General features: G+C 42.6%; 1 protein-coding gene across 1 annotated transcript in view; it reads right to left on the reverse strand.

The window, feature by feature from the left end:
* Positions 1-18,110: 18,110 nt before the first annotated feature.
* PSTPIP2 (proline-serine-threonine phosphatase interacting protein 2) overlaps positions 18,111-27,475 on the reverse strand; it is a 93,582-nt gene continuing 84,217 nt past the window's right edge. The window contains exons 7-15 of the mRNA XM_068993664.1: positions 27,281-27,379; positions 26,717-26,762; positions 25,780-25,859; positions 24,300-24,398; positions 23,323-23,419; positions 23,120-23,201; positions 21,485-21,519; positions 20,390-20,450; positions 18,111-18,172 (exon numbers count right to left, since the gene is read on the reverse strand). Coding sequence (XP_068849765.1) covers positions 20,398-20,450; positions 21,485-21,519; positions 23,120-23,201; positions 23,323-23,419; positions 24,300-24,398; positions 25,780-25,859; positions 26,717-26,762; positions 27,281-27,379 — 591 coding nt within the window. The 3' untranslated portion in view covers positions 18,111-18,172; positions 20,390-20,397. The remainder of the gene's footprint in view (positions 18,173-20,389; positions 20,451-21,484; positions 21,520-23,119; positions 23,202-23,322; positions 23,420-24,299; positions 24,399-25,779; positions 25,860-26,716; positions 26,763-27,280; positions 27,380-27,475) is intronic.

Consider the following 27,475-nt stretch of genomic DNA (forward strand, 5'->3'; position numbering starts at 1 on the left):
GAATTCTCCAGGCAAGATTACTGAAGTGGATTGCCATTCCCTTCTCCAAAGGCTTTAGCGTAGTCAATTCCCTTGTTTTCTCGATGATCCAATAGATGTTGGTGATTTGATCTCTGGTTCCTGTGCTTTTTCTAAACCCAGCTTGAACATCTGGAAGTTCTCAGTTCATGTACTGTTGAAATCTAGCTTGAAGCATTTACCTTGCTAGCATGTGAAGTGAGGACAATTGTACAGCAGTTTGAACATTCTTCAGCATTGCCTTTCTTTGGGATTGGGATGAAAACTGACCTTTTCCAGTTTTGTGGCCACTGCTGTTTTTCAAATTTGCTGGCATAGTCAGTGCAGCACTTTAGCAGCAGCATCTTTTAGGATTAGAAATAGCTTGGCTGGAATTCCTTCACCTCCACTAGCTTTGTTCATAGTAATGCTTCCTAAGGCCCACTTGACTTCATACTTGAGAATGCCTGGCTCTAGGTGAGTGATCACACCATCGTGGTTATTTGGGTCATTAAGACCATTTTTACATAGTTCATTTGTGTATTCTTGCCACCTCTTCTTAATCTTTTCTGCTTCTGTTAGGTCCTTGCCATGTCTGTCCTTTGTTGTTACCATCTTTGCATGAAATATTCCCTTGGTATCTCCAATTTTCTTGAAGAGATCACTAGTGTTTCCTATTCTATCATTTTCTTCTATGTTTTTGCATTTTTTACTTAAGAAGGCTTTTTAATCTCTCCTTGCTATTCTCTGTGACTCTGCATTCAGATGGGTATATCTTTCCCTCTCCTTTGACTTTCACTTCTCTTCTTTTCTCAGCTATTTGTAAGTCCTCCTCAGACAACCACTTTGCCTTCTTGCATTTCTTTCTCCTTAGTATAGTTTTGTTCACCACCTCCTGTACAATGTTATAAACCTCTGTCCATAGTTCTTCAGGCACTCTGTCTACTAGATATAATCCCTTGGATCTATTTGTCACCTCCACTGTGTAATCATTAGGGATTTGATTTATGTCATACTTGAAAGGCCTAGTGGCTTTCCCTACTTTATTCAATATGAGTCTGCACTTTGCAATAAGAAGCTCATGATCTGAGCCACAGTCAGTTCCAGGTTTAGTTTTTGTTTGTTTGTTTGTTTGTTTTTGCTGATTGTACAGAGCTTCACCATCTGTGGCTGCAAATAACATAGTCTATCTAATTTTAGTATTGATCATCTGGTGATGTCCACGTGTGGAGTCATCACTTGTGTTGTAAGATGTTTGCTATGACTAGTATGTTCTCTTGGCAAAACTTTTAGCTTTTGCCCTGCTTCATTTTCTACTCCAAGGCCAAACTTGCATTATTTCAGGTGTCAACTAAAAAAGATGCGCAACTTAAGAGTTGGGAGTTAAGTTTTATTTGGGGGTAAAATGAGGACTGCAGTCCAGGAGGCAGTATTCCCGATAGCTCCAAGAGACTGCTCCAGAGCGGCAGTGGGGAAAGGTCAACATATAAGGTTTTGGTGAAGGGGGAGTTCAATACCATTAAGTACTCATTTTACAATACGTTTTTTTGTTAGTCATGAGGGTATGAAGGCTTCCCTGTGGCTCAGCTGGTAAAGAATCCACCTGCAATGAGGGAGATCTGGGCTCAATCCCTGGGTTGGGAGGATCCCCTGGAGAAGGGAACAGCTACCCACTCCAGTATTCTGGCCTATACAGCCCATGGAATTGCAAAGAGTCAGACTTTCACTTTCATGAGGATCTGATATCACCATGAAGAGATTTAGGGCTTCTCTAGATATGAGAAGTTTCAAGGATTGAGATCATAAAACTGTTCCTAAAAACATCCAACTATCCCTGGGCAAAGACCTGTCCCACCAGATTCCCTGGAGCACAGAGTGCCTCACATATCCCTGGCAAAGACCTGTCCCACCAGATTCCCTGGAGCACAGAGTGCCTCACTCCACCCTGAACTCCCTCAGGGTTTGTTGAAGGCCAAAGCTATAGCAGCATGGAGTTCAGTCTCCCTAGAGGCAGATGGCAAATGCCTTTGTTGGTCAGTCATTGGCAATGCTCTTGGTAAGTGCCAATTTGTAGTTGACACTGTCTCTTGACTTCCTACCCCTGCATTCCAGTCCCTTATGATGAAAAGGACATCTTATTTTGGTGTTAGTTCTGGAAAGTCTTGCGGGACTTCATAGAACCATTCAACTTCAGCTTCTTCAGCATTAGTGGTTGGGGCATAGACTTGGATTACTGTGGTGGTATATGGGCAAAATGAGGACTGCAGCCCAGAAGGCAGCATCTCAGATAGCTCTGAGAGACTGCTCCAAAGAGGCAGTGGGAGGAATGTCAATATATTAGGTTTTGGTGAAGGCAGAATTCATTACCATTAAGAACTCATTTTAGAAAAGGTTTTCTGTTAGTCTTGAGGATCTGATGTCACCATGAAAGGATTTAGTGCTTTTCTAGATATGAGGAAGGAGATGCAAGGACTGAAACCTTAAAATCTGTTCCTAAAAACCTTCAACTGTCCAAAGACCTGTCCCACCAGATTTCCTGGAGCACAGAGTGCCTCCCTCCACCCTGAACTCCCTCAGAAGGTGTTGAAGGTCAACAGCTGCAGCAGCACAGGGTTCAGTCTCTGCAGAGGCAGATGGCAAATGCCTTGTTGTTCAGTCCTTGGCAATTCTCTTGGTAAGTGCCAATTTGTAGTTGACACACGCAAGAATGGATATATGCATATGTATGCCTGAGCCCCTTCGCTGTTCACCTGAAACTACCACAACATTGTTAAGCATTTATACCCCAATACAGAATAAAAAATTAAAACAATAAAAACAATTTAAAAAAATGGGCCAAAGATCTAAACAGACATTTTTCCAAAGAAGACATGCATGCATGCTAAGTTGCTTCAGTCCTACCTCTTTGCAACCCTATGGATTATAAAGAGTATAATTTATGTATATTAAGGGATTTCAAAACTTAACATGACCACAATTCCTAAGTCAGCCAGCATCTAGAACAGTTTTTTGCAGTATCAGGGTTAAGTGAAAGCTTCTGAATTCATGGAAAACCCTTGGGTAAATCTTTCTTAAAAAATCCCTTACAAAATTAGGTCTTTCCTCCATTCTCTCCGTGCTGCCATAATGATGTGCATGAACATCCTGGTTGATGCTCTCAAGAGTATCAGCAATGCTGAAAAGAGAGGCAAATGCCAAGTGCTTATTAGGCCAGGCTCCAGAGTCATCATGAGTTTTCCAAATATAGTGATGAAATACATTTATACTGGCGAATTTGAAATCACTGATGATCACAGGGTTGGAAAAATTGTTGTTAACCTGACATGCAGGCTAAATAAGTGTGAAGTGATCATCCCCAGATTTAATGTGCAACTCAAAGATCTAGAAAAATGTCAGCTCACATCTTGTCAGTTTGGTTTTGAAGAACCTAAGCTACTCCATCTTGTCAAAAAGAGGACTCCATTTTGTGAGGTTCCGGGAAAAGACTTTGAAAATCACCCTACCTCACCCCACTACCCACGAGCCAATCAGACCTCAGACCAAAATCTCCTGACTTTACCTCCAGGAATTTGTGGTTTGCCTAGGTAATAAGAACCAATCAGAAATCTTGTGGTTTGCCTAGGTAATAAGAACCAATCAGAAATCAACACACAACCGTTCGAAAGAGGGTGACCAATCAGATGTCCTCCAGCCTGGAAATCCCCTTTTACACAAATATACCCTATATAAGCAATGTAACCCAAAACTCGGGGCTCCTTCCCATTGCCGCTGCGTCGGTGACGGTGGGGGTCCCAGCTCGAGCTGGGTAATAAAGACTCTCTTGCTTTTGCATTGAACATCGGCTCCCTGGTGGTCACTGGGAGATTTCGTGACTTGGGGATAACAGTTTCATTGTACTGACAACCTCACCTGGCACCATGGACCATGAAGAAGCAAGAAGAAAACATACAGGAGAGAAAATCTTTGGATTTTTTTTTTCTAGGAAAGTAATGCATACAAATAAAATGCCTCAGAGGACAAAAACCTCCCAAATCCCTCACAAGATTAGATTCTAGAGTCTCTTTACCATCTGGTGGTAATCGTCCATTGGTGAACCCTTGTCCAACAAGATTTCAGAGAAGTCATTCTTTTAAAAACAATTACTTCCTGTATGTCACTCTGTACATGGCATTAATTATTTCATCATTCATGATTACTAAATGCATTCTTAGTTATAAAGAAATCATGTCACTTCTAAATTGTTTCAGTTTTTTGAAACAATAAGCTGGCAGTACAAATAAGTACCAAAAATATCCAGCCACATATTTTAAAAAGACTCTTGTATAGATGAGGTCTTTTCTGTGAAAAGATTTTTGCTTCCACAGGAAGGAAAATACAAAACTTATCTTTTATTCTTTTATTTACCTTCTCATAGGGCTTCCCAGGTGGCGCTAGTAGTAAACAACCCGCCTACCAGTGAAATAAGAGACCCAGGTTCGATCCCTAGGTCGAGAAGACATCCTGGAGAAGGACATGGCAACCCACTCTAGTATTCTTGCCTGGAGAATCTCATGGACAGGGGAGCCTGACGGGCTACAGTCCATGGGATTGCAAAGAGTTGGACACGACTGAAGCGACTTAGCGCACAACCTCTCATAATCTTCCCCACTAAGAATAGGTTAAATAAGTCATAGAAACAATTACTTGCACCTATAAAGTATCAGACACTCCAGGTGTCCCACTCAAATTCCCTTGGCACTTAACATTTCTCAGTATGCAGACCCAAATTCCAGCTGTTATTACCTCTTTGCCTCAAACAACCCTTCAGCCATATGTATGACAGGCTTTAAGTGTGAGAGAAATAACACATTTTCCTAAACCAAAGGCAACCCTTGACCAGGGACATATATAGAAATTCTCATATAAATACAGTTAAGGATTGAACAATATCCTCAAAAATTCATATGTTGAAATCCTCAGTTCAGTTCAGTTCAGTTCAGTCATGTCCAGTTCTTTGCAACCCCATGGACTGCAACCCCTGGTAATTCAGAATGTGGCCTTATTTGAAGATAGAATCTTTACAGAGGTTGCTGCTGCTAAGTCACTTCAGTCGTGTCCGACTCTGTGCGACTCCATAGACGGCATCCCATGAGGTTCCCCCGTCCCTGGGATTCTCCAGGCAAGAACATTGGAGTGGGTTGCCATTTCCTTCTCCAATGCATGAAAGCCAAAAGTGAAAGTGAAGCCTCTCAGTTGTGTCCGACTCTTAGCGACCCCATGGACTGCAGCCCACCAGGCTCCTCGGTCCATGGGATTTTCCAGGCAAGAGTGCTGGAGTGGGGTGCCATTGCCTTAAGTTAAAATGAGGCCATAAGGATGGGCCCTCACCCAACACAACTGGAGTCCTTATAAAATGGGGCCATTTGGACACAGAGACTCACATCTACAAGACAAGGAGAGAGACCTAGAACACCTCCTTCCTTCACAGCCCTCAGAAGGATCCAGCTGGGCAGACACCTTGATTCCTGCCTCGGGCCTCCACAGCTGGCCTCCACAATACATTTTTGTTATTTGAGCCACTCAGTTTATGGCATTTCATGACAGCAGTTTTAGCAAACTAATAGAAATACCCAGTTCCCTCACCCCTTGGGTGGAGTAACTCCAAGATAAGTGTTCTGTGCTGTTTCCTAAAATCCCCAGTGGGGTTCAGCTCATTTCCCATTATCGCCTCTGGCTTGATGAAACACTCTTTATTCTCTTCGTTTCTTCCCTTTTTCACTTCCTATTTTACTGGGGTGTTCTCTGGGCTCACCTCTTGTGTAAATTATTGGATCTAGTCTCTGGTTTTAAAATCCAGACCTTGATGAACAGTCTAGAGATCTCTAGTGGGATTGATTCCAAGAAGAGATTATCTTCTTTTTATTTTTTTTGTCAGCAGTGTCTTTGCCAGTAACACCATCCAAGGGCTAACAATATCTGAGTATCATTATGAAATTCCACATAGCATCACCTTGGGCCATGTTTATCAAATCATTTTTCATTCAGTTCAGTTCAGTCGCTCAGTCGTGTCTGACTCTTTGAGACCCCATGAATCACAACACGCCAGGGCTCCCTGTCCATCACCAACTCCCAGAGTTCACTCAAACTCACATCCACCGAGTTGGTGATGCCATCCAGCCATCTCATCCTCTGTCGTCCCCTTCTCCTCCTGCCCCCAATCCCTCCCAACATCAGAGTCTTTTCCAATGAGTCAGCTCTTCGCATGAGGTGGCCAAAGTATTGGAGTTTCAGCTTTAGCATCATTCCTTCTTAAGAACACCCAGGACTGATCTCCTTTTTCATTACCACTCCCCTAGGGAGTCACTAAAAGATGCTTACTCCTTGGAAGAAAAATTATGAGCAACCTAGGTAGCATATTCAAAAGCAGAGACATTACTTTGCCGACTAAGGTCCGTCTAGTCAAGGCTATGGTTTTTCCAGTAGTCATGTATGGATGTGAGAGTTGGACTGTGAAGAAGGCTGAGTGCCGAAGAATTGATGCTTTTGAACTGTGGTGTTGGAGAAGACTCTTGAGGGTCCCTCGGACTGCAAGGAGATCCAACCAGTCCATTCTGAAGGAGATCAACCTGGGATTTCTTTGGAAGGAATGATGCTAAAGCTGAAACTCCAGTACTTTGGACACCTCATGCAAAGAGTTGACTCATTGGAAAAGACTCTGATGCTGGGAGGGATTGGGGGCAGGAGGAGAAGGGGACGACAGAGGATGAGATGGCTGGATGGCATCGCTGATTCGATGGACGCGAGTCTAGTGAACTCCGGGAGTTGGTGATGGACAGGGAGGCCTGGCGTGCTGCGATTCATGGGGTCTCAAAGAGTCGGACACGACTGAGGGACTGAACTGAACTGAACTGAACTGAGGGAGTCACTTGAAACAGTTTTTCACCTAATCGCTACACCCATAAAATTTTAATATTGCAGATATCCTGATTATGTGCTTAATGTATAGCTATGCTTTATATATAAGAAGAACATTGTTTTGCCCATCAAGAACTAATTTTTACTCCCATGAGAGCAATATTGCCCGTGTTGAGAATGCATGCCTTACACTCAGAGTTTCACTTTACATTGAAAATGGTACAACAGTGGACAAATGTCCATGGGCTCTGTTTTGCAAAAGAAGCTGCAGCCCTGACATAAAGGTAGAATGGCATTTTTTTTTCTTTTTTCTTTTTCTTAATATAAATTTATTTATTTTAATTGGAGGTTAATTACTTTACAATATTGTATTGGTTTTGCCATACATCAACATGAATCCACCACAGGTATACACGTGTTCCCCATCCTGAGCCCTCCTCCCTCCTCCCGCCCCGTACCATCCCTCTGGGTCGTCCCAGTGCAGCAGCCCCAAGCATCCAGTATCCTGCATCAAACCTGGACTGGCGATTTGTTTCATATATGATATTATACATGTTTCAATGCCATAGAACGGCATTTTAAAGGTGTGGCAAGTTGAAAATAACTTGCAGAGTTTGGGGTGCTGGCCTAAAAGATGAGGTATGGATTTGTTTGATTCTGTTAAACTACAGTTGACTTACAGTGTTGTGCTTCATCTCCATTGTACAGCACAGTGACTCAGTGAGATACATATACATATATTCTTTTCCATTACGGTTTATCACAGGATATTGAACATAGTCCCCTGTGCTATACAATAACACCTTGCTATTTATCCATTCTATATATAATAGTTTATATCTGCTAAGCCCCAAGTCCTATTCCTTCCCTCCCGTTTGGTAACCACACTTCTGTTCTCTCTGTCTGTGAATCTGTTTTTATTTTGTAGATACATTCATTAGTGTCGTATTTTAGATTCCACTTATATAAGTGATATCACATGGTGTTTGATTTTCTTTTTTTTTGATTAATTAATTTATTTTAATTGGAGGCTAATTACTTTACAATATTGTAGTGGTTTTTGCCGTACATTGACATGAATCACCCACAGGCGCACATGTGTTCCCCATCCTGAACCCCCCTCCCACCTCCCTCCCTATCCCATCCCCCAGGGTCATCCCAGGGCACAGGCCTGAGCACCCTGTCTCATGCATTGAACCTAGACCGGCAATCCACTTCACATATGGTAATATACACGTTTCAATGCTACCCTCTCAAATAATCCCATCCTTGCCTTCTCCCACAGAGTCCAAAAGACTGTTCTTTACATCTGTGTCTCATTTGCTGTTTCACATATAGGGTCATTGTTACCATCTTTCTAAATTCCATATGTATGCATTAGTCTACTGTATTGGTGTTTTTCTTTCTGGCTTACTTCACTCTGTATAATAGGCTCCAGTTTCATCCACCTCATTAGAACTGATACAAATGTATTCTTTTTAATGGCTGAGTAATACTCCATTGTATATATGTACCACAGCTTTCTTATCCATTCATCTGCCGATGGACATCTAGGTTGCTTCCCTGTCCTGGCTATTATAAACAGTGCTGTGATGAACATTGGGGTACACGTGTCTCTTTCAATTCTGGTTTCCTCGGTGTGTATGCCCAGCAGTGGGATTGCTGGGTTGTATGGCAGTTCTATTTCCAGTTTTTTAAGGAATCTCGACACTGTTCTCCCTAGTGGCTGTACTAGTTTGCATTCCGACTAAGAGTGTAAGAGGATTCCCTTTTCTCCACACCCTTTCCAGCATTTATTATTTGTAGACTTTTGGATAGCAGCCATTCTGACTGGCATGAGATGGTACCTCATTGTGGTTTTGATTTGCATTTCTCTGTTAATGAGTGATGTGGAACATCTTTTCATGTGTTGGTTAGCCATCTGTATGTCTTCTTTGGAGAAATGTCTGTTTAGTTCTTTGGCCCATTTTTTGATTGGGTCGCTTATTTTTCTGGAATTGAGCTGCAGGAGCTGCTAGTTTATATTTGAGATTACTTCTTTGTCAGTTGCTTCATTTGCTGTTATTTTCTCCCATTCTGAAGGCTGTCTTTTCACCTTGCTTATAGTTTCCTTTGCTGTGCAAAAGCTTTTAAGTTTAATTAAGTCCCATTTGTTTATTTTTGCTTTTATTTCCATTACTCTGGGAGGTGGGTCATAAAGGATCCTGCTATGATTAATATCAGAGAGTGTTTTGCCTATGTTTTCCTCTAGGAGCTTTATAGTTTCTGGTCTTACGTTTAGATCTTTAATCCATTTTGAGTTTATCTTCATGTATGGTGTTAGAAACTGTTCCAGTTTCATTCTTTTACAAGTCGTTGACCAGTTTTCCCAGCACCACTTGTTAAAGAGATTGTCTTTTCTCCATTGTATATTCTTGCCTTCTTTGCCAAAGACAAAGTGTCCAAAGGTGCATGGATTTATCTCTGGGCTTTCTATTTTGTTCCATTGGTCTATATTTCTGTCTTTGTGCCATTACCGTACTGTCTTGATGATTGTCAGTTCAGTTCAGTTCAGTTCAGTAGCTCAGTCATGTCTGACTCTTTGCGACCCTATGAATAGCAGCATGCCAGGCCTCCCTGTCCATCACCAACTCCTGGAGTTCACTCAAACTCACGTCCATCGAGTTGGTGATGCCTTCCAGCCATCTCATCCTCTGTCATCCCCTTCTCCTCCTGCCCCCAATCCCTCCCAGCATCAGAGTCTTTTCCAATGAGTCAACTCTTCACATGAGGTGTTTGGATATTGGAGTTTGAGCTTTAGCATCATTCCTTCCTAAGAACACCCAGGACTGATCTCCTTTAGAATGGACTGGTTGGATTTCCTTGCAGTCCGAGGGACTCTCAAGAGTCTTCTCCAACACCACAGTTCAAAAGCATCAATTCTTCAGTGCTCAGCTTTCTTCACAGCCCAACTCACATCAATACATGACCACTGGAAAAACCATAGCCTTGACTAGATGGACATTTGTTGGCAAAGTAATGTCTCTGCTTTTGAATATGCTATCTAGGTTGGTCATAACTTTTCTTCCAAGGAGTAAGCGTCTTTTAATTTCATGGCTGCAATCACCATCTGCAGTGATTTTGGAGCCCCCCAAAATAAAGTCTGACACTGTTTCCACTGTTTCCCCATCTATTTCCGATAAAGTGATGGGACCAGATGCCATGATCTTCGTTTTCTGAAGGTTGAGCTTTAAGCCAACTTTTTCACTCTCCACTTTCACTTTCATCAAGAGGCTTTTGAGTTCCTCTTCACTTTCTGCCATAAGGGTGGTGTCATCTGCATATCTGGGGTGATTGATATTTCTCCTGGCAATCTTGATTCCAGCTTGTGTTTCTTCCGGTCCAGGGTTTCTCATGATGTACTCTGCATAGAAGTTAAATAAGCAGGGTGACAATATACAGCCTTGATGTACTCATTTCCCAGTTTGGAACCAGTCTGTTGTTCCATGTCCAGTTCTAACTGTTGCATCCTGACCTGCATATAGGTTTCTCAAGAGGCAGGTCAGGTGGTCTGGTATTCCCATCTCTTTCAGAATTTTCCACAGCTTATTGATCCACACAGTCAAAGGCTTTGGCATAGTCAAGAAAGCAGAAATAGATGTTTTTCTCCTGCTTTTTCCATGATCCAGTGGATGTTGGCAATTTGATCTCTGGTTCCTATGCCTTTTCTAAAACCAGCTTGAACATCTGGAATTTCATGGTTCACATATTGCTGAAGCCTGGCTTGAAGAATTTTGAGCATTACTTTACTAGCATGTGAGATGAGTGCAATTGTGCAGTAGTTTGAGCATTCTTTGGCATTGCCTTTCTTTGGGATTGGAATGAAAACTGACCTTTTCCAGTCCTGTGGCCACTGCTGAGTTCTCCAAATTTGCTGGCATATTGAGTGCAGCACTTTCACAGAATCATCTTTCAGGATTTGAAACAGCTCAACTGGAATTCCATCTCCTCCACTAGTTTTGTTTATAATGATGCTTTCTAAGGCCCACTTGACTTCACATTCCAGGATGTCTGGCTCTAGGTGAGTGATCACACCATCATGATTATTTTGATTGTGAAGATCTTTTTTGTACAGTTCTTCTGTGTGTTCTTGCCACCTCTTCTTAATATCTTCTGCTTTTGTTAGGTCCATACCATTTCTGTCCTTTATCAAGGCCATATTTGCATGAAATGTTCCCTTGGTATCTCTAATTTTCTTGAAGAGATCTCTAGTCTTTCCCATTCTGTTCTTTTCCTCTATTTCTTTGCATTGAAAACTGAGGAAGGCTTTCTTATCTCTCCTTGCTATTCTTTGGAACTCTGCATTCAGATGCTTCTATCTTTCCTTTTCTCCTTTGCTTTTCGCTTCTCCTCTTTTCACAGCTATTTGTAAGCCCTCCCCAGACAGCTATTTTCCTTTTTTGCATTTCTTTTCCATGGGGATGGTCTTGATCCCTGTCTCTTGTACAGTGTCATGAACTTCCATTCATAGTTCATCAGGTACTCTATCTATCAGATCTAGTGCCTTAAATCTATTTCTCACTTCCACTGTACAATCATAAGGGATTTGATTTAGGTCATACCTGAATGGTCTAGTGGTTTTCCCTACTTTCTCCAATTTGAGTCTGAATTTGGCAATAAGGAGTTTATGATTTGTAGTATAGTATGAAGTCAGGCAGGTTGATTCCTCCAGTTCCATTCTTCTCTTTCTGGCTTACTTTGCTTAATACGGTAATCTCTAAATCCATCCATGTTGCTGCAAATGGCATTATCACATTCTCTTTAATGGCTGAGCAATATTCTGATTTATATATATATATATATATATATATATATCTGTATATATATATCACATCTTCTTTGTCCATTCATCTGTCAATGGAGATTCAGGCTATTTCCATGTCCTGGCTATTGTAAATAGTGCTGCTATGAACAGAGGAGTACATATATTTCTTCAAATTATAGTTTTGTCTCAGTATATGCCCAGGAGTGGGATTCCTTGATCTTAGTCTTCTGAGGAAGCTTCATACTGTTTTCCTCAAGGAGAGCCTGTGCATCAGTGTTTTCCAGCCCTCTGTCAGACTGGGGAGGTGGGCACTCTGCTCCTTTCCCTCGGGGAACCCTGCAGGCCCCTATGAGTGCTCCTGATCATTGTTCACAGTGAACCACCTGTGTGTGGAAAGCTTCCTGGGTACCAAGCCTTGTGTCGAGAACTTTAAGTGTCTTTGTCTCTCTTGAGCCCCTTCACGGCCCAGTGAGGTCGATGCCATTAAACCCCATTTAGTAGAGAAGGAAATGGCAACCCACTCCAGTATTCCTGCCCAGAGAATCTCATGGACAGAGGAGCCTGACCAGCTACAGTCCATGGGGTCACAAGAGTCAGAGAGGACTTAACAACTAAACCACCACCATGCTATTTTCCATAGTGACTGCACCAGCTTATATTCCCACCAAGAGCACAGAAAGACTCCCTCTTCTCCACACCCTCTACAGCATGATTACTTACAGACCTTTTAATGATGGCCATTCTAACTGGTGTGCTCTGGTACTTCACGGTTGTTTTGATTTGCATTTCTCTAATAATTATTTCATGTGCCTCCAGGCCATCTATATGTCTTCTTTGGAGAAATATTTAGGTCTTCCACCCATTTTTTGATTGGGTTATTTTCTTTTTTTTATTGTTGCTATTGAATTGTAGGATCTGTTTGTATATTTTGAAAGTTGAGCCCTGGTCAGTTGCATCATTTGCAAATATTTTCTCCATCTATAGGTTGTCTTTTCATCTTGTTTATGGTTTCCTGGGCTGTGAGAAGGTCCTAAATGCGATTAAACCCCTTTTACTTATTTTTGCTCTTATTTCTCTTGTGAGATATGGTCTTATATGGTGCATATATGGTCACAATATGGTACTGCATGTTCTGACTCCAATAGGTCGAAAACACAGGCCTGGGAACCGAGAGGTAGGTTGACCTCTGTCACCATAGCTAACACTGGTCCACTTGGGGAATGTGTTCCCATCCCTTCAACTTTAGGCTCTGTGGATTAGAGTACCTGGCTCTAGGTGGTTGGCAGGGGATACGTCTGTCAAGAGACATAAAAGAGTTCCACTAAACTACCACTGATACCTGGTCATTTGGGGGCCTCATGCCAGTAGACCAGGAAGCCGAGAAAGGAGTAACTCAGCAGGAAACGGTGATTGCCATGAGGAAAGGCGGGCAAGGAGGAATGTATCTGAAATTCGGGTGTTTCACTGAGCTGCCTCTTGATGTTGCCACACCTGCTGATAAACATAAACTTCCAATTTCATCCAACAGAGTCTGACAAGAGTCTTAACCAGGGGCTAAGACCCCTTAGGGTTGAGGGTCTACGTTACCCCACCAGTCAAGCAACGTGGACAAACAAAAGACCAGACAACTGTGAAAGGAACTCTAGAATGTGTGTGCATTCATTTGATGGTGCTGCCATAGCGAAATACCGGAGACTGAGTGGCTTAAAGTTGGTTGCACCGTCATGTCCGACTCTGTGATTCCATGGACTGCAGCCTGTTCCGCTCCTCCATCCATGGAATTCTCTAGGCAAGAGTACTGGAGTGGGTTGCCATTTCCTTCTCCAGGGGATCTTCCCCATCCGGGGATTGAACCCAGTTCTCCCACATTGCAGGCAGATTCTCTACCATCTGAGCCATAATGGTGATCACTAATCTAGAGCCAGACATCTTGGAATGTGAAGTCAAGTGGGCCTTAGAAAGCATCACTACGAACAAAGATAGTGGAGGTGATGGAATTCCAGTTGAGCTGTTTCAAATCCTGAAAGATGATGCTGTGAAAGTGCTGCACTCAATATGCCAGCAAGTTTGGAGAACTCAGCAGTGGCCACAGGACTGGAAAAGGTCAGTTTTCATTCCAATCCCAAAGAAAGGCAATGCCAAAGAATGCTCAAACTACTGCACAATTGCACTCATCTCACATGCTAGTAAAGGAATGCTCAAAATTCTCCAAGCCAGGCTTCAGCAATACGTGAACCGTGAACTCCCTGATGTTCAAGCTGGTTTTAGAAAAGGCATAGGAACCAGAGATCAAATTGCCAACATCCACTGGATCATGGAAAAAGCAAGAAAGTTCCAGAAAAACATCTATTTCTGCTTTATTGACTATGCCAAAGCCTTTGACGGTGTGGATCACAATAAACTGTGGAAAATTCTGAAAGAGATGGGAATACCAGACCACCTGACCTGCCTCTTGAGAAACCTATATGCAGGTCAGGAAGCAACAGTTAGACCTGGACATGGAACAAGAGACTGGTTCCGAATAGGAAAAGGAGTACATCAAGGCTTTATATTGTCACCCTGCTTATTTAACCTCTATGCAGAGCACATCGTGAGAAATGCTGGACTGGAAGAAACACAAGCTGGAATCAAGATTGCCAGGAGAAATATCAATCACCTCAGATATGCAGATGACACCACCCTTATGGCAGAAAGTGAAGAGGAACTCAAAAGCCTCTTGATGAAAGTGAAAGAGGAGAGTGAAAAAGTTGGCTTAAAGCTCAACCTTCAGAAAACGAAGATCATGGCACCTGATCCCATCACTTCATGGGAAATAGATGGGGAAACAGTGGAAATAGTGTCAGACTTTATTTTGGGGGGCTCCAAAATCACTGCAGATGGTGATTGCAGCCATGAAATTAAAAGACGCTTACTCCTTGGAAGAAAAGTTATGAGCAACCTAGATAGCATATTCAAAAGCAGAGACATTACTTTGCCGACTAAGGTCCGTCTAGTCAAGGCTATGGTTTTTCCAGTGGTCATGTATGGATGTGAGAGTTGGACTGTGAAGAAGGCTGAGTGCCGAAGAATTGATGCGTTTGAACTGTGATGTTGGAGAAGACTCTTGAGGGTCCCTTGGACTGCAAGGAGATCCAACCAGTCCATTTTGAAGGAGATCAACCTGGGATTTCTTTGGAAGGAATGATGCTAAAGCTGAAACTCCAGTACTTTGGCCACCTCATGCGAAGAGTTGACTCATTGGAAAAGACTCTGATGCTGGGAGAGATTGGGGGCAGGAGGAGAACAGGACGACCCAGGATTAGATGGCTGGATGGCATTACAGACTCGATGGACGTGAGTCTGAGTGAACTCTGGGAGATGGTGATGGACAGGGAGGCCTGGCGTGCTGCAATTCATGGGGTCACAAAGAGTCAGACACGACTGAGCGACTGAACTGAACTGAGTGGCTTAAACAATGGAAATTAATTTTCCCACAGTTCTATAGGCTGGAAGTCCAGAATGAAGTTGCCAGCAGAATTGGTTTCCTCTGAGGCTCTCTCTTCAGCTCACGGACAGCTGCCCTCTTGCTACCTCTTCACACAGTCATCCCTCTGTGCAAACTCACCCCTAGTGTCTCTTCTTCCTGTAAGGACTGGATCAGGGCTCCACTCCGAAGGCCTTACTTCAACTTAATCACCTCTTTAAAAGCCCTATCTCCACAATGTTCACGCACGTATCGAGAGTTTGGACTTGAACATATGAATTTGGGGGAACAGAATTCCTAACAGTGTGGTAGAGGAAGACGATGATTAATGTCAATTATGGACTCAGGACCATCTGTAGCAGCAGGTACTAGAGCTCGTTGTACTAAACTTCCTGGTGTGTGTGTGTCTTTTGGAAGCTGAAACTTGAAGAAGTGGTGACAGAAGGCAGTGAAGTGCATGCGGGACGCAGGAGGACCTGAGCCACGCAGGGGTCAGCACTCCCAGCGCTCTGGCAACATCCCCTCCGCGTCTATCACTCCCTCACACACCAGCCCAACTTCCAACTGCCAGGAAGCACACGAGGACTCTCCGGCAGCTGGAAGCCACCCTGACAGTGTTCACGGCAGGCCGGAAATGCCAGGGAACGATGCCTCCCAGGAGCAGTGCTCTACCTGTGACGGGTGGGGGTTGGTGAATGACTACCCCAGCTCGCTCCCCTCGGGTGAGCTCTCTCTGAGGTGCAGACCCCACAGTCACTCAAGAGTCCTGGCAGCTGAAGCTCATGGCTCACAGTGTTTCCTTTTCTTTCCTGTCTTACTTCTCCACTTCTATCCCCACTTCTGGGATCACCCCTTGAAAAGTACCTGCACTCAAATCCTTATCCCAGGGTCTGCTTCTGATAGAACCCAAATTAAGGGGCTGACAGTCTGCAGAATAGCCCATACCTACTAATTTATCACGTGAACTTATTTAACTGGCTTTCTTGACACTCCTCTGTCACCTGATCATTTCTCTAGCTACGTTAGCTTCTTCTAGGCCACTAATTCTTACATATTTACCACCGTGTGTCAGGTGCTGGGATATAAGCAAGAAAAACAATGAGGGACCTTGCTGTCATGGATACTACAGTCTAGGAGGGAAGCCAGACTTTGAACAATTAATTTTAAGAGGGAATTCTGTAATAACAAGGAAAATGTGAAAGTGGGGAAGGAGACGTCAGTGGAAGTCCGCCAAGCCCAGAGGCAGGGAAGCTATCTCCCCAAGAAAGGGACCCTACATTTGGCTCCTGAAGGGTTAGTAGGAAGTGGCATGGTGCCAGTCTCTGTCTGGCTTCCCTGACTAGAAGTTTGTCCTTCCATGATCTAATGGTAGCAAATGTGACAAGGAGTGAAAGAGAGTTTTGAAAACAGGTTCAATGAACACGAAAATGCAAAATAAACACCAAATCACCAAGAATCTTTATTTCACTTCATATCAAACTGGCAGAGCAATAAAATAAAAATATTTTCAATTCTTAAAACATTTTACATCAGTTACACTGACCAATAGAGAGAAAACTGAAATCCCTGAGGACTTGCTAATAATAAATAAAATACTTAAAAATAGAATGTTCCGAGTTCAAAGGAAAATTTCCTGAGCCTGTTCAGTTTGGGGAAGTCAATGGCCCTTTGCAAACTTCAGTTTCTCAAAAGGATATCCAGCTGATGCAAGCGTCCGGCCATGACGAGAAGCTGCCTCTTCCAGCAGCACCTTATGCAAAAAGGGGAAATAATCAGCCTTCCTTCAATCACTTTGTCCATACTTCTGGGAAAGCTATGCACAGAGCGGAAAAGGAAAGTGTTTGCTCTTTGTGGTACCAGAATGTTACAACCATGCCAGTGTGATTTTAACTTGTCATTAACTAAAATGCACTGTTTACTCAGTGTGAATTTTAGACCAAGGTACACAATCTCTGGGCTGTTTGTGGGTGACCAAACAAGACTCAGATACTTGTGAGGGGGTGAGATTGACACTTTAAAAATTCCAGGATCTAACAAGGAGAAGCTTCTCTGTGAAGACTCAAGATTGAGTACCGGCTTTGTAAGTCTGAAATTCTCTTCGGGAATAGAGTCAAAACACCATATTTCATTGATTCTAGGATGTATTGTCCCCTACACTTTAGAAATTCAAATTCCAGTGGGCTTGGCCATTGTCACAAGCATCAGCTCCTCTACTGACTTTCTTAGCGGCATATAAATAATGGGATGTTTTACAATGAATCGCTTCTTAGATTAAATATGGTGCTCTGTAGTTCAGTACACATAGTGAGCCATATAAAAATAAACCTGACATTTAAACCCTAGTAATTGCTTCAGCTGAAAAGATGCCAGCAAAAACTTTGGTGTCTCAAATTTCAACATGAGCATCACAGCCTCAGGAAGCATTAGAAGGACGATAATGTGGGATGAGCTTGCCCTCTACTTCTGTGTCTGTCCCTAACTGTAGGGAGATTGATTTCACACTTCTGGGCCCCATTTCCTCATCTGCAAAATGAGAAAGTGCTATCAGATAGCCTTTAAATCTTCCAGCCAAAAAGGAAGGTGATTTTGAATCTTGCACCACTGAGAGTTATGTGTCACTACGGAAATTCCATAGCCACGCTGCCCTCAAAGGCAAAGGAGCTTCTTGAGCAGGTTGCTGGCTCAGACTCCTCTTCACCCTTCCCTGCCCCAAACCCCAAGTCAAAGTTTTAAATCCAAAGACTTTCCTGAATCAAGTAGAAAACATACAATTTTAGTAACTTGATTAGGAAAGGATAATTCTTCTGTCTTGGGCAATTTACAGACTTTTAAAAACTGCAGAACTCTACTAGATTAAGTTGAACTAAATGACTGCCATAAATTTAAAAATATTAAAAAATCATAGCAAGGGTTCACTTCAAAGTCTTCATGATTGACATAATTTCTATAGATTCTGCTGCTTTAAATGCTTCCTTCCATGCCTTAGAAGCGCCAGCCAGGAAAAGCTTTGTTTTCTGAAAGAAATAACAGAGACATTTCATTTGAATCAACTATTCACATCAGCAACCTGCTCCTACATTGTGATTTTATTCAACAAGAACAATGTGCTTGGTCAAGGAGAATAAATAGTGAGAGATGAGTATTTCAAGTGATGAAAAATGGAATTTTTTTGGCCAAGCAGCATGTGGGATCTTAGTTCACTGAACAGGGATCAAGCCCATGCCCTGCAGTGAGTCTTAACCACCGGATCGCCAGGGAAGTCCCATAAAATTTTATATTTTTGATATATATATATTTTTAATTCAAAAGTTATAATGTTTTTACCTAAAGATGTTAGGATTAAAAACAAGAATAGCAAGCAGCTAAAATCAACAACTACAGAAAAAATGCAAATCCTTAAACCTTCCTATTTAAATGTCATTTCCAAAGTTTCATTCAAACTATTTTAAATGTTGTGGTAAGTCATTTAACTAAGTTATTAATAAAGGCAGACTCTCTCTTTAAAATTCTCTTAAATTCAGTCAATTACACATTTGGATTCCTGTTCCTTGAGCTGACACAGACACTAATGAGGCCCAGTAAAATGACCTAACTTGAGCAAACGTGTTGGTACGGACATCTTGCATTCAAACGGCAAAGTCCTGGGCTCTGAGGAACTAGAGTTGTTGGGTCAAATGCTGTTATTAAGCAGCTAGAATGTATGCTTTATCCAAAGAGGTGAAGGAAAGAAAGAAAGCAGGAAAGAGAAAGGAAAGAAGGAAGGAAGGAAAATAAAGACAGGGGAGGGAGGAAAAGAAAAGAGAGAGGAGGGAGGGCCGGGGAGGAATGAGAGAGAAAGGAAGAGAGGGAGGGAAGAAAGGAAGGTAAAAAATAAAACAGAAGTTTGCGGCATTGCCAATGCCCTGCCATATAGTCATTACTGCCTGGTATTCTAGAGAGCAGGGCCCACCTTTGAACGCCAAGTCATTGATTTCCCATGTTCCTACTCTACCTTTAAAATGCACTGGGCCTCTTTCCATGAGGAAGAGAGGTTTATGAAATGAAAAAGTGAGAACTTGCTGACTACAATTTGTTTGTAGGTCAGAAAATTATATACAGTTAGAGGATGAGGATTTTTATGTCTTCAATATTCACTATCTTTCACAGCAAAGGTCTTTAAATACTACATATACTTCTTAAGCAATTTAAAGACTTACTTGTAAACGTACATAATATGCTAGCTGAGTATTTCTATCTAATCAATTTTGTTTCATAAGAGACAGTGAATTTCACCAACACCAAACCGAGAAGCGTGGGAAAGAGACTTTTCCAGTTCCACTGTGACTCTCTGAATCCTACCCACCCCTCCTATCACTCCCAGGAAGACACTAAGATCAGTAACATGCAAGATGATCAACTCTTTAAAAGAGTTTTCAATGTAAGAAGCAATAAATTAGCACTGCAGACAAATTACACACATGGATAGATGAAAAGAAAACCTATGATCTGTTTAGGAAGATATCCTTTCAGAGGTTTTCTTTGCTCATATATACATGTATATGCCCATTTGGGTTAAAAGAATTACAGTTCACGAGGAGTTTCATTTGGTAATGTTTTGTCTTCAGAGACATTCCCTTCAGTTGATATTGCCTTGGGGCATGTTGAGTGCCAGTGCCAGCACCTGAGTGCCATACAGGAAGAATCACCTTTGCAGCCACCGTGGGCTTAGCAGTTCTGCTCCAGGAGCCTTTGTGCTTTACTCATGAGGTCAGAGTACTAATCACCTGGTGCGTGATGATGCTCTTACCCATGGGATTTCCCAGGCAAGCATGCTGGAGCGGGTTGCCATTTCCTCCTCCAGGGACTTTTCCCCACCCAGGCATTGAACCCGTGTCTCCTGTATTGACAGGTGGATTCTTTGCCACTGAGCCACCTGGGAAGCTCATATTTGTTTGTAGCAGTGCCTTAAGTATAGGTGTGCAATAGCCACAAAAGAGATTAACAAGAGCAAATAAAGTGTTCAAGAATAAAGGGGAAATGTCCTCATTCAAGTAGGTAAGGAATGGTTTTGGTGCCCTCCCAGCTGTGGGAACCAGAGAGGCCATTCTGCAGGTGCACCACGCCCACCAGTGTAAGACCTGACGCAAGGCGTTGTTTGTTTGCAGTCATATTGCAAGGAAGCTTCAAAGACTTCAAAACGACAGTCACTAGTCTAAATGCAACTTGATTCTGTGAAGATGAAAGGTTCTTACCACTGATGTTACTGATAGATCAAACTGTAGTTATTATCAAGCAAAGAGTAATCAGGGTCATCTGCAAAGGGCAGAACAGAGAGCAACACTAAGTTAACATTTCTTCATGATAAGATCTCAGCCCTTTTCAAATCAAACCATTCCACTCTGAGTCTGGTGACTGCTATTTTGTAAGAAGAAAACATATTTGGCAACAAAACCTACAAATAATAGTCATAACTACAAGCCAGAAAACATACTGGAAATTTCTATTAGCATTTCTTTGCCCTTTTTCATCCTTGCCCAGCTATCATTCCCCACAGTAAAATCATCTTCAGAAATGGACAAAAATAAGTCCCATATTATCAAGTGGTAATTAAAAGGCTATGAGAAATAATTAACTTACATCCTTACAGAGTTCCAAGATGTAATTTCAGCCACTAAATTTTTGCTAAGATGCTAAATGCAGCCTAAGATGTCTCCTCCCTCTTCCCTTGAACATAGGTAGGTGTATCTTTTATTCAAATAATAGGTATTTGCTCAGAACTGGCTATGTGCCCAGTACCGTGTTACATTTTGTGACTGATTCAGGAGAAAACAGAATGTCTGCCTTCAAGGATCTTGTAATTACCCAGGGAACACAGACTAACAAAAAGCACTGAATATTTCATTCTCCCAGAGGTATTATAGGAGTTCAGAGAGAAAAAGACACCAGAGTGATTCCTAAAAGATCCAACTGTGGGCAGTGCACAAAATATATTAGGTTATATGTTTCTAGACATCTTCTATAAGTTATATTTCAGTGTCATCCAAAGGAAACTATATCTCAGTTTAGCCATTTTCATGGCTTAAGTTAAACTAGTCTCTTAGTAAAAATCCCTTATAAGTTTCTTTTGGTACTTGAGCAACTGAATTCTCTTGGATAAGCTATAAAACAGAACACAAATTACCAAATTCCACTCTGACAAAGAGTATTATAGTTTCTAATAATAAGTTCATTCTCTTGGAAATTTTATTCTATTTATTCCCTTCCCTCCTTTTATTTCAAAATTCTAGCTACTTAACCTTAAATAAAACCTGACCTAAGATTTCAAATGATCTTTCTTGGTGGCATACCTGGTAGGCTTTTAGGATTTGGGAGAGGTCCTCTCCTGTAAGAAATGGAAACCAAAATCTTTCAGATAAGTTCTTGCTGTTTTTTCTAATTTTCTACTTCACTCTACAAACATACTGCATGCTAGTCACATTGGGTTTCTGCTCTGGAGGGTTAAGAAGACTGCAGATGAAACAAAAGCTCTGCAGCACTGACCTCCTGGATCTAGGATGCAAATACTACCCTATGCTAGGGAGCAGGATGCCCAGCGCTCTGCTCTGCAGCCCAGAAATCTATTGTGTGGGCCAGAGTTCCTGATCACCTTGGACAGTCTTCACGTGCAAAACAGGAAGTCAAACAGCTCCTACCTCACCTTGAGAGTTAAAGGAAACAATTCCTAGTAACTGCTTTGAGCAGCACTTAGCATTCTTTTTCATAAATATTTATTATTTATTTATGTGTTTGGGTGTGCTGGGTCTTTGCTGTGGCACACAGGCTTCTTTAGTTGTGGCACGCAGACTTAGTTACCCCGTGGCATGTGGGATCTTAGTTCCCCAATCAGGGCTAAACCTCTGTCCCTTGGATTGGAAGGTAGACTCTTAACCATTGGACCACCAGGGAAGTCCTGCGCTTGGCTTTCTCCCTACTCAAACACTCCCCTATCCTTTTAAAATTTGATCTGAAAATTCAACAGCTTAGATTTCAGGGTGACTGTATGTAAAAGAGAAGCTTCTCTTCCCTCAGAATCCTTTATATCAGGGGCAGCAAATCTTTTCTGTAAAGGGCCAGAGAGTAAATGATTTAGGCTTTGCTGGCCACATGGCATTTCTATCTCAATGCTACCCATCTCCACCATGAAAGCAGCCACAGACAGAAGGGAAACAGATGAGCAGCAAAACTCTACATACGAACATGGATGTTCACGTTTCATGTGATGTTTACGTGGCACAAAAGAGTTTCCTTTCCAGTTTTCTCAACCATTTAAAACATGAAAACTGTTCTTAACTTGTAGGCCCTACAAAAACAGGTAGGCTGGATTTGACTCACAGGGAGCCAGAGTTTGCCAATTCTTGCTTTCTAGAAGAAAGGTCTAGGATTGGGACTCCCCAAGTGGTCCAATGGCTAAGATTCAGAGTTCCCAATGCAGGGAGTGTGGGTTCAACCCCTGGTCAGGGAACTAGATGCTGCAACTAAAGATCCTGTGTGCCACAAGTAAGACCCGGTATGACCAAATAAATAATAAATAAATAAGTAAAAATCAATAAATATTATTAATAGAAAAGTATAGGATTTATGCATAAGTAATAATAATCACACTCAAGCATGACACAATCCTCCTTGAACTATGACTAGTACAATCCATTTAACATTTGTCCTAAAAACACTATTTCCAAAAACCAGAAACCTCTCTAAGCAAATGCAATGGTAGACACATTCTGATTCTAACATGTTCGTATTAGAATTGGAACACTAAAAATAAAAATGCTCATTAAAAGAACTTTTCTTTTTTTGGCCTCACTGTAGCATGTGGCATCTTAGTTCCCCAACCAAAGATCAAACCTGAACTCCCTGCAGTGGAAGTGTGGAGTCTTAACCACTGGACCACCAGGGAGTCCCTAAAAGCACTTTTCTTCATGTGAAAGAAAGCTGGATATTACCTTGCCGAGTTAGGCCCTGTAGCCTTTCCTGGTGGGGCTGCATTCTTCTGGGGGCAGTAAAAATTCTCATACATGATGGGTGCTAGGGAATCATCAAGACATAAAACATTAAGAAGCTGATGACTTCCATTCTCAATGACATGTGATACAAAAGACTGATAGAATTGCTTGAATAGCATCCCCCAGCCTATCACTCCATTCACCTGGTGGAGTCTGTCCAGTTCTGCGGTGATTCACAAAGTACTCAATGTCCTTCTCGATACTGCACATCTCTAAACTCTTACGGACTTTTTCATACATCTAACAAAAAAGAAGATAAATCAAGGTAGAGGTACGTCCATAAAAATGGTGGCATGGAGTATTAAAATGGGAGGTTTGATAAATGCCTATTTTCCAAATTTTGTCTTCAAAAGAAAAAAAAAAAAAAGATACCACAATGTCCTGGACTCACATAGAGGGATTTCTTTGATGTATAGCTGCTATTACATTTTTTTTTAAAGAAGACAAAAAATAATATATTTGTAGCAGCACAGTAATACCAAGTCCCATGACAAATCCTACACACAAATGCAAAGACAACTGGAGAAAAGTCAGTCAATCCTACCTGTTTTCTGGGTGTTATTCTTCAAAACTGAATGTCCCATCTAAGTGAGAGTGGCTATTTCTTAGGAAAGAAGGTTGTGATCATTTGATTCTGGTCCCTCTGAGACCTGGGAACTCAGGACAGTTGCTGTGCATGAGTTAAACCTGGGTCACTAGTGGCCCTTAACACTGCTGACATTAAACCTTGAGCCCTGGAGTAACCATTAGCCTGGGCGTGGCTCAGCCTGCTAGTTCCTGGTACCTACTGTCCTGGAGTGACTCCGTTCCAGACTGGAGCAGTCCCTGGGACTCACATTCATGTTGTTACATCTCTGTTTTCCTTAAATTAAACTGCATTTGGGTCCTTTCTTTGCTTTCCTGCCCTACTTGTGAATTTCTCAGTGAGAGACTCATGATGGTAAAGTGAGCCAGGAGTCAGGCAAGTTAGGTGTTTATCTGGGTCCATACTCACTGTGTATGCAGTCACTGTACCTACCTGGGCCTCTAATGACAGGGGATGAACTAACAAATGTCTCTGACTCCTCCCACTCTACGAATCTAATATGCAGAGCATCCTCCGTGGATAACTCTGACTCACCTCATCACTTGTGACGCATTGTTGTGACAGCTGATTCATATGTAACCACAGTGCATTTCGAAAGAAGTTTATTCGTTCACATTCTTGAGTCTCAAACACCTGTAGAAACATGTACACACATGCAGAGAAAGGGTCTAGACTGGTTATGATGTAAGAAACAATTTCAACGTTGAATTATCTGTAAGCTTATAGTTTCATTTAGTGTACTCCCACCCACCACTGAGGAAGCTCATACACTCTTAACTCTGGCAAATGGATTTTAATAACATACTAACACAAATAGGACTGAATACAGTTTTGCACATAAGAGGTGATGGTGAACCCAGCCGTCAGTGTTCTAACCTGAATTGTGGCTCACATTCTCCACTGCCTAATGGACATCTGCATGTGGGTAGCTTGCCAGAGCCTCCAATGCAAAGTTTTGTCCTCAGGTTTCCCTGATGGTCCAGTGGTTGGGGGTGTGCTTTGCATCGCAGGACACATTGCAATGCAGAATTTGCAATGCTAATTCAGTCCCTGGTCTGGAAAGATCCCACCAGCCACAGGGCAGCTAAGCCTGTGAGCCACAGCTACTGAGCTTTTTGCGCTCTGGAGCCCACAAGCCACCACTACTGAAGCTCACGAGCCACCACTACTGAAGCCCACACCCTCCAGAGCTTGTGTTCTGCAACAAGAGAAGCCCATGCACCACAAACTAAGGAATGGCCCCCATTCGCCTCGACTTGAGAAAGTCTGATTCCAGAGGCCTGGAATTGGTCTGATAATAAGATCTGCATCTAACAAGGATGTTGGTACAGGTCCCAGGATCTCCCTTTGAGAACCACTGGTAAGAAAAATGTGTAGACAGGGTGACAGAAACTTGAGGAAGTTTTCAGGTGGAGTCTTTATTTTCTCCAGGACATTGTGAGGCACGTGTTGAAAATGAGGAGGGCCACGGCGAAACGAAAGGTGTGAGAATAAAAATCTCTAAAGCCATCTCTGTTGCTCCCTGCACCCCTTTGTCACAGAGAAAGGCGAAGCTTTCAGTGGGAAGTCACCAAGAAAGTGAAAGTGAAAGTAGCTCAGTCATGTCTGACTCTTTGCGACCCCATAGACTATACAGTCCATGGAATGGTCCAGGCCAGAATACTGGAGTGGGTAGCCTTTCCCTTCTCCAGGGGATCTTCCCAACCCAGGGATCGAACCCAAATCTCTCGCCTTGCAGGCAGATTCTTTACCAGCTGAGCTACAAGGGAAGCCCTGGACATCACTAAAGCAAGCATTAATTGATTCAGCTGCTTCATACCTGTGAACCAAACAGAGCAAGGCCATTGACAGAATGGGACAGCATGATCAGGATGGGCAAGAAGCAGAAAGACAAGGTTTGCAAGCAAACATTCCAGGCCTTTCATCCTCTACTTAAAGTCCACATTTCTAATTTGCCTTCAAGCAATTCTACGAAAGTAGAGGGAGAAAGACCCGCCCGTGCGCTTCCAGGTACCTCGCAGGCCTTGATGTGCTCGCTCTGCCACTCATTCCGGACCTTGTCCAGCGTGTTGACGTGCAGCATGTACACCTTGTCTGCAATGGAGGGGAGGGGCCTGGGTCTGGAAACTGGGAGGAGCGGAGCTCGCAGACCTAGCACCCAGGCCCCTCCCGAGAGCTCACAGGGCTCCTGGGGACTCTGAAGGCTGGAAGGCCATAATTACATCTCACCCTCATCATAGCTTTGTGAAAAATAAGCAAAGGCAGGCATCACTTTCTTTCCAAAGAAAAGCCAGAAATGTTCCAAAGAAAGAGAACTAAAGGCTGACAAAAAAAAAAAAAAAAAAAGACCTCACCAGGGTTTCCCTCTACCTCTTTCTATTTTGAGGAAAATTAAATGAGGCAGGCAGAAAAGTGAACTAGCAAGTCACTTCAGTTTTGGATTTAGAGACTAAGGTTTGTCTCTCGCAGGAAACTCTGGGAATTAGAAGCCTTTGCAAACTCTTGGTTTGGATCCTTAGATTTCAGTGATGACGAGACCTCACAACTTGGCTGTTTCTTTCACAGCAGAGAAGTCGTATCAGGGATGAAATGGGGTTTTAAGATGATTGTACCCAATAAGTAAGAATGAGTACATGATTTCAAAGCAGCTATCACATGACCCGACCCCTCCACACCCCCATGCCATTCAGTCACCTGTCAGGCAGCATGAGCTAAGCAGGCAGGGGCCAGAAACCGCTGCCTCTGTTGCTTCTCCCACTTTCCAGGGTTCTGATATACCCCCCTTCCCCGCCTCCCTTCCTTCCCTCTGTCCCTCTCTTCTTTCCTTCAGATACCTTGCTAATCCTATGGTACAGGCATACATTCACTATTGTAAGGTATATAAACTACCTTTCTCAGACAGATTCAGCCCCACCACCATCCTCCCCCATCCATTGGAGCACACCCCTCACCCGAGTCTTCTACTGCAGTCTTTGAAGTTGCCAGTTTCACAAAAAGCTGTGAGGACCAGGAAAAAACAACAAGAAGTCAGGAATGCTGGGCCAGGCTTCTAAAGGCAAAAGAGGTTTAAAAGCAAAGTCTGTGAAGAGACAAGTTCTAAGTCATACCTATGTTTCTCTTGTAAGTTAATCATTCAACTTGCCCTCTAATCTTCCTAAAACATATCCCTACCTTCTGATTGCTAACAATCTTTATCCAGATTTCATAAAATTCAATTTATAAAAGACCCAAGCAGGAGGCAGCCTCGTTATAAGGAACAGATGAGATGGAGTTTTGAAGAAAGATGAAAACATCAGAACCCCTCCCCCATGACCAGGTTTCTCTAGCTCTTCCCTAACCCTCAAAATAGAACATGGGTTTTTCTGGCTCAGAGGACTCTAATAGCCTGAAGGAGGGTATTGCCAGGAGCTTAGAGTGCAAGTCCATTTTTTGTCTGTTTGTTAAGATTATTCATTGGGCTCTAGCTTGACATATGCGAATCTTGGATTTTTCAGGCTATTGGCTCTCCCAGGTACCTTTTCTTGTTGCTTCGGGTTTGCCACGTTGGCACTGCGGTGGACAGCCTGCTCTGCTTCATCTTTGTCTCGGCATTTCTGCTCATAGTTCTTCTTTGCCTTTGTAGTTATGAGACAAAAGAGGACCAAAACAGATAAGCAGACAGTGACTCTGAGGAGCAGCCGCCCTAACCGCCCCCACCCCAGCCAGCAAAT

The sequence above is a fragment of the Capricornis sumatraensis genome, chromosome 21 (assembly GCF_032405125.1).
Source record: "Capricornis sumatraensis isolate serow.1 chromosome 21, serow.2, whole genome shotgun sequence".
In the NCBI taxonomy this organism is placed as follows: domain Eukaryota; kingdom Metazoa; phylum Chordata; class Mammalia; order Artiodactyla; family Bovidae; genus Capricornis; species Capricornis sumatraensis.